The 6,341-nt window shown below is 40.7% G+C and overlaps 1 protein-coding gene across 1 annotated transcript; it reads right to left on the reverse strand.

The window, feature by feature from the left end:
* Positions 1-396: 396 nt before the first annotated feature.
* Positions 397-5,512, reverse strand: tigara (TP53 induced glycolysis regulatory phosphatase a). Its single transcript, XM_072385162.1, has 6 exons — positions 5,427-5,512; positions 4,054-4,091; positions 3,831-3,952; positions 3,558-3,635; positions 3,382-3,492; positions 397-1,114 (listed from the first exon to the last, which is right to left on the reverse strand). Exons 1-6 carry the CDS (start codon positions 5,495-5,497, stop codon positions 737-739), a joined length of 798 nt encoding a protein of 265 aa, XP_072241263.1. The 5' UTR covers positions 5,498-5,512; the 3' UTR covers positions 397-736.
* Positions 5,513-6,341: the final 829 nt, after the last annotated feature.

Genomic DNA, 6,341 nt, shown 5'->3' on the forward strand with positions numbered 1-6,341 from the left:
TCCCCACATGTTGTGGTAATGTGTTGCAGACAAAAGCAAGTGTTGCAAAACATGGAAAATCACTGCAGTTTCTTTGTCCTTCTTCCACATTCAGTGCATCTCGAGCCATAAAGCACTGAATTTTACAACGATTTGGTCAAATATGAGTTTTTGTGTGACTTTTTTGCACTTTTTCCCAGTTTTTTCCCTCTCAGGATATTTGGAACATTTAATAAATGTAGCTCAGGTGGATTTTCCACATGATTTACATTCACTAAACATTTTGGGGCAGCATCACCTCATAATTTGGTTTTCCATACATTTCTGTGTAATTTTTGTTTACTTGTTTAATATGTTAAATAAAAACTCAAGTGATAGAAATATCAAATTAAGTTTAAAGTTACTTTATTGCCAATATTTCTTTATAAACTACCTAACTTTTACAGTGTAATTGAAGTGATTTGAAGTTGGCAGAAGACTGAAGAGGGTTTTAGGTTAGTGGAGGGTCCGTGTTGTGCAACCAGTCCAGCTTTTTTAGGTTTTTATCTCATTCCTTGTAAGGCTTCTTATCTCTTTCCTCTCCAGTCTGCCCTTTTCTTTTAGTTTTTGGTGAATTTTAGCCAAACAAAAGCTAACAGCAGCAGGTACAACATGGCATGACTTTCTTTTATGTTCTATATAATTGGTGAAAACAATTCTAATAACCAAAATGGTGCATTTCCAACTAGCCGTGCACAGCCCCCAAACTGTCCTGCTGCTACTGTTTCATATGGTCCCTCCGGTGGATGAACACACAGCGAATCCCTGACAATATGAACCTGCCGCCTTCTTTCGTAATGCTGAGAATAAACCGGCACAGGCCCGTGTTCGGACTCAAAGAGAACATCTGCGCCTCGTCACAGCCCTGAGGTAAGCAGCAGTGCAGCTCCTCCACAAAGTAGCGCACGGCCACGCGCATGTAAGCGCCATGGGTGACGACGAGAGCGTGGACCGGCATGGCCCGGACCCCGTCATCCGCCATCCCCTCCACAGGAGACGGCTCCGGTGGCGCCGGCACGGCGGCGCCATCAGGCCAGTGCTGGGAGCCGGTGAGCTGAAGCATTTTCTCCAAAAAGGTTTGGACCCGCTGCTTCACCTGAACAGAGCACAAAGCTGTTATAAAAGGCTTCTTTTTCTGCACCATCACGCTGTGTAAGGATGAAAGTCAAAGATCGCTGTAATAAAAACAGTGAAACGCGGCCTTTACTCATAAAAACACACGTCACTGTGACGTAAAAACCTCTAACTTGTTTTGAAAAGCAGGCTTTGTGCTTCCGTCCAGCCTATTTTAGTACATCATCATCATCACAATGAGTTAACATCCAAACCAGGATCTAATGGATGAGTTCTGACAAAGCACTTTTGAAATAGAACATCTTTACCTCCAGCTCCAACCCTTCCCACACTGCGTCCTCCCACAAAAACTGGAGTGGTGACTTTTTAATCGAGGTAATGACGAACACTCTGCAGTTGTTTGACAGTGGAGGGACGTGTACTTTGATCCCTGATCCGCTGCATGTGTTGTGGAACTGCATAAGGAATACAATCATGTGGATGCAAAGAGGTCATGACATAAAAGTTTCATCCTAAAACAGCCGCTGCACTGAGGAACTGAGAGTTGCTGCCACCTAGTGGCAGAAACTGTACATTACATCAGTATATGTCAGTGGCATATAGTCAAAAGATCAGAGATCTTTACGATCAATTAGAAGTTGATCTTAGTTAATTGGAAAAAGCTTTTCTTAGCGTGGGATTTTCTACAAAATAATGAAGGTTTTCAGGAAACCAGCCTTAAATTTCCAACTTCATACAAACACAGTTAGATATTCAGTTAGCAACTTTGGTGAAGTAAAGGTCTGAAATGCTCCAGTACTCATCTAAAACAGCTATTTAACTAAGCCGATGTAGTTTATAATGCTTAATATTCCTTTTTGTTTGTTTGTTCTTTTTCCCAGCTGTGACAGAATATTATTTAAGAGTCACGTTCATGTTTATCATCACAGATAAATGCGTCTTGGAGACAAAAAGTTCAGCAGAAACTGCTATAAGGCTGCCTTTAAGAACTTTGACCAATGTTTATATAGATATATATCTGTCTATGTCAGATATATATATATATATATATGATATATATCTGTCTATATCAGATATATATCATATATATATATATATATATGTGTCAGTCGGGAGGCCCAAAGACTTCCCACATCACACCACTTATAACTGACTCCTAATATAAATATAAATTGTCTTTGTTTAGTGTAACACAGATGATATTATTTGATTTCAGTCAACCTGACTCGGCTCTCACACTTTTCCCTACTTTGTCTCATTAACCTGGGAAGGATCAGCTGATAGTCAAAGCTTCAAAGTTTAATAAAATCAAAGTTTAACAACAGCGTGTTGCAGAGCTGCCGCTGGGTCAGCAGCAGAAGAAGAAGAAGAAGAGGAGGAAGAAGAAGAAGAAGTGCTTCTGTGCAGATGGATTCACAAACAACTCCTTTTATTCTTTAAACGAAGAACGGAGCTGGAGCATAAAGCAGCAGATGTTTTACTAGCAGTATGCTTTAGAATTGATCTCTAAGTCTTAATCCTGACTTTCAAAGCCCCTTGTTGCCTCTCACCGTCTTATTTTTCAGACCATTTAGTTAGAGATCCTCTGAAAGTGGACATTCAGCTGTTTTAGAGACTTATAAAACTGCAAAACAATCTAATCAGCCGGTTAGATCTTTTAAATCTCCTCTTAAACCATATTCTGGTCAAACACTCACACCTAAATTGGCCTTTTTTCTTTTCTTTATTATCATTTCTTGTGTGTTGCCCTATTTTTATTTTAAATTAACTGTTTTATATGCGTTCCTTCACTGCTTTGTCTTGTTTTTAATGAACAAACTCTAAATTAAATGGTCTTGATCCTTGGAAATGTTCATCTGCTGCTTGTTTGAAGCCTTTTTTGAACATATTTTTGCTAACAAGACGATGTTTGGTCAGTAATTAACTACATTTAACGACATCCTTTAGTTCAAACAGGGTCGAATAGATCTTTTAATGCGAAGATATCAGTTGAGTAAATGCAACATTTCATCACTGGCCTCGCTCTAACTATAGAAACTATGAACACGGAGCAGCTCTAAGCTGAAGAACTACCGGATATAATGATGGCTGTCATAGGTTCCTGCAGCTCACTGACCGCTGTTTCAGAACCAAGATCAATAATAAGAACAATAATCACGTCACGGAACAAATAAATGATCCCTTGGTGTAAGATTCCCAAAAGAAAATGGCTGCAAACACAAAAGAACCAGGAAGGAAATGGATAATACCCAGCTTCATGGTGAAATATCAGAGAATTATCCGCCTCACCTGCTCCGGAGTCTCCCCCTCTGGGGGGGTGAAGTCTGGAAACGACTCACCCGCTGCCCTGGCCATCTCCTTAAAGTCCTGGACCCGCCCCCCCTCAGCGATCCCAAAGCTCTGAGAAGCAACGCCATGATTAGGTAAAGGCTTCACCGAGAGGAAACTTTGAGCAAATCACTCACTTTCTCCTTCAGCAGAGGGTCGCACAGCATCTGCAGAGAAGAACAGCTGCTGTTGTGCTTCATTATCTCCTCAGCTGTCTGCAGGAAACACAAAAACCTCATTTAGTCATCATCAGGGGGAAGTTTAGTGCTTAATCACCCAAAGTTTCAGACATTGGGAGTTTGTTTTCTGCAGTCCTCGGACACACAAAGTCAAACTAAAAGGATTCCTGCCGTGCTTTCATTCATTTTCCTTCTTTGGGAGTCCCAGTTCACCCCCACGCTGGGCCTCACCTGTCGGGCCCGCAGCATGTCGCTGACGAACACGTTGCTGAAGACGACGTCTCTCAGGTAGCGTCCTGCAGCGTCGGCCTGCTGGAGCCCCGTCTCAGACAAAGCCGAATCTATAGCCTGGCCTGGGTGGAGAGAAACGGCGAAATCGTGCAAAATAACGGCGAAAAGGGCAGAAAGATGAATATGAATGAATGCAAACGTCTTTATTCTGGTAGCAACCTACCTTGCAACAGTCCCTCTTTGTTGTACTGCGTCTCCCCACTACGGAAAATTAATTATTTATTAATGCTAATAATCCAAAGTACTGGAAATGACATTAAAAGTTTAATCATTTGTGGTTTCGGCCACTTTAATGGCTGCCCTTATGCAACAAATCCCACAATTCACCTCCAAGTTACTGGACTCTGTTAAAGTGGTGCTGCAGAGCTCGGTTTTGCACTTTAATCTATATCGATGTCAGTGTTAGAAGTTTAGAGGCTCATCAGGAACAGCTGCTGCTGCTAATTCTCCACTTAAGTGCCATTAAACCACAGAAGAAATGATTATAAGACGAGCAGCCAATCATCAAACATGGAAACAGTGAAGTTTAATCAAGGTCTTCATATAAAACCTGAATGGAAACTATTAACTTTATGTAACATAACATGTATTTTGTTCTTATATAAGTTGTTTTTTACTTGAAAAGCATTTTTCACTCAGAAACTTTAACCCAGAGAAGATGCTTGAGAGTTTAATGAATTCTTCACAGTGTTTATCACGAATTAATTTGTGTAAAAGTGACCCAAAAAGAAAGGAAAGAAAAACTGAAAACAACCAAATCTCACATAACAAAAAACAGAAAATACAACTAAATATGACAAAACACTCCAATGAGCTCCAAAAAGGACTTTTCTGAAACAACAGCTTCTGTTTTACTGTTCAGGATTTATATCTTCTTCTTTAAACTGATTTATTCTTATAGTACCATAGAGTTTTGTGTCTCCCCCACAGCTCAGGGTGACCAAAAACTTTTTGACTTTTTGTCTGACCAACAGCACAAAACACAAAAAACATGCAATTTACAAATAAAAAAAGATTAAAAAGCAAACAATCATCCAATTTGTTGCTTGGTAACTGACTGAATCAGTCCAATAAAACTACTGTGCAATGCAGAACTGAAGTGATACTATAAAACTATAAATATTAACTAAACTCCTACTAAAAATAGTTGATTTACGTAAGTATTAGAGCGCCCCCACGCTGCCCTCTTGTGGTCACTGTGAGGAACTGCAGGCAGCGTCCACAGAAGCGCACGAAGCGCCATAAAGTGGACTGGAGAGCTGAATAAAGGTCATGGATCAGCTGCTCCTCTTTACAGCCACCTTACAGGCAGAAGTACCGGTGTGAGCTGGTGTTAATAGTCCATCCAAGTTAAAAATAAACGCAGTCATATGTCTTTAACTGTCATTAACGCGCGATACGGGATATGGCACCTGCTAGCTAGGCTACCTTTAACCGGTCCAAACGCACATTTCTGAGCTTCAAACTAACGCTAATCTCCTGGGAAAAGCACTGTTTCATAACATGACATTAAATAACAAAGTCAAATACACTTACTGTCGGACCAGGGTTAGCCCCAACGTCAGGCTTCTCATGCCGTGGCACTTCAGGACGGAACACAGGCGCATTGGTGGGAAAAGCTGCTCTGAGGAGGGCGTCCGCAGTGGGTCTCAGACGCTTAGTGGCTGTGCTTCTTGTCACCTGTCGTCGAATTGACAGAAAATTTCACAGGACATCAGTCCTGCAGATGCTTCAGCCACGACGTCCTTTTAAGTTTAAGTTTGGAGGTGATTTTCCCATCATTAATACCCCTGGAATACTTAATAATGTCATTTTCCCTGTTGCTATATAAAAGAAAAATATCCGACACGTGGTTTTAACAGTCTGAGACCACACTGAAAGTCACCTGTCATTGCTAATTTTAATCTAAAGAAAAGCTGAAGATGTGTAGAAGTTTTAACGTGTAAAATGGAGAGAAAATTGTTAAATGCAATCAAATTGGAGCAAATAATGTCCCAGGAGGCGATTGATTTTAGGTCCAAAACAAAGAAAAGGGTGCTTCAGCAACGAGGCTGTGTGGAGGAAAGAAAATGCAGTGAGGATGAGTGGAGGAACAGGGTCTAAATGTCTGACTGGGGACATCCAGAGTAAATGCAACATGAAAACAATCCAACTCTATTACACAGAATTATTAATCAAATACTAAGGAAACATAAAACAGGAGCTGAACAAAAGCAGTGACCATCAAACGTCCCAGCTGTTAAAATGGCAGGATTTTGTGAAAATTAAGATAAATCATGTTGTGAAATTCAGAAACCCTGTTAGGAGGAAACAAAAAGGAAACTACATCAGTCAAACTGCCAAAAGCATCTTCTATGCGTGCGTTTTCGTAAAGATTCAGGTCCAGGATCTGGCTCTCAGAACGATTTAACGCATGAATAATCCCAGCTACCTGAGCCAGATGTGATTTCC

The sequence above is a fragment of the Leuresthes tenuis genome, unplaced genomic scaffold (assembly GCF_036924035.1).
Source record: "Leuresthes tenuis unplaced genomic scaffold, fLeuTen1.0.hap1 SCAF_5, whole genome shotgun sequence".
NCBI classification, from domain to species: domain Eukaryota; kingdom Metazoa; phylum Chordata; class Actinopteri; order Atheriniformes; family Atherinopsidae; genus Leuresthes; species Leuresthes tenuis.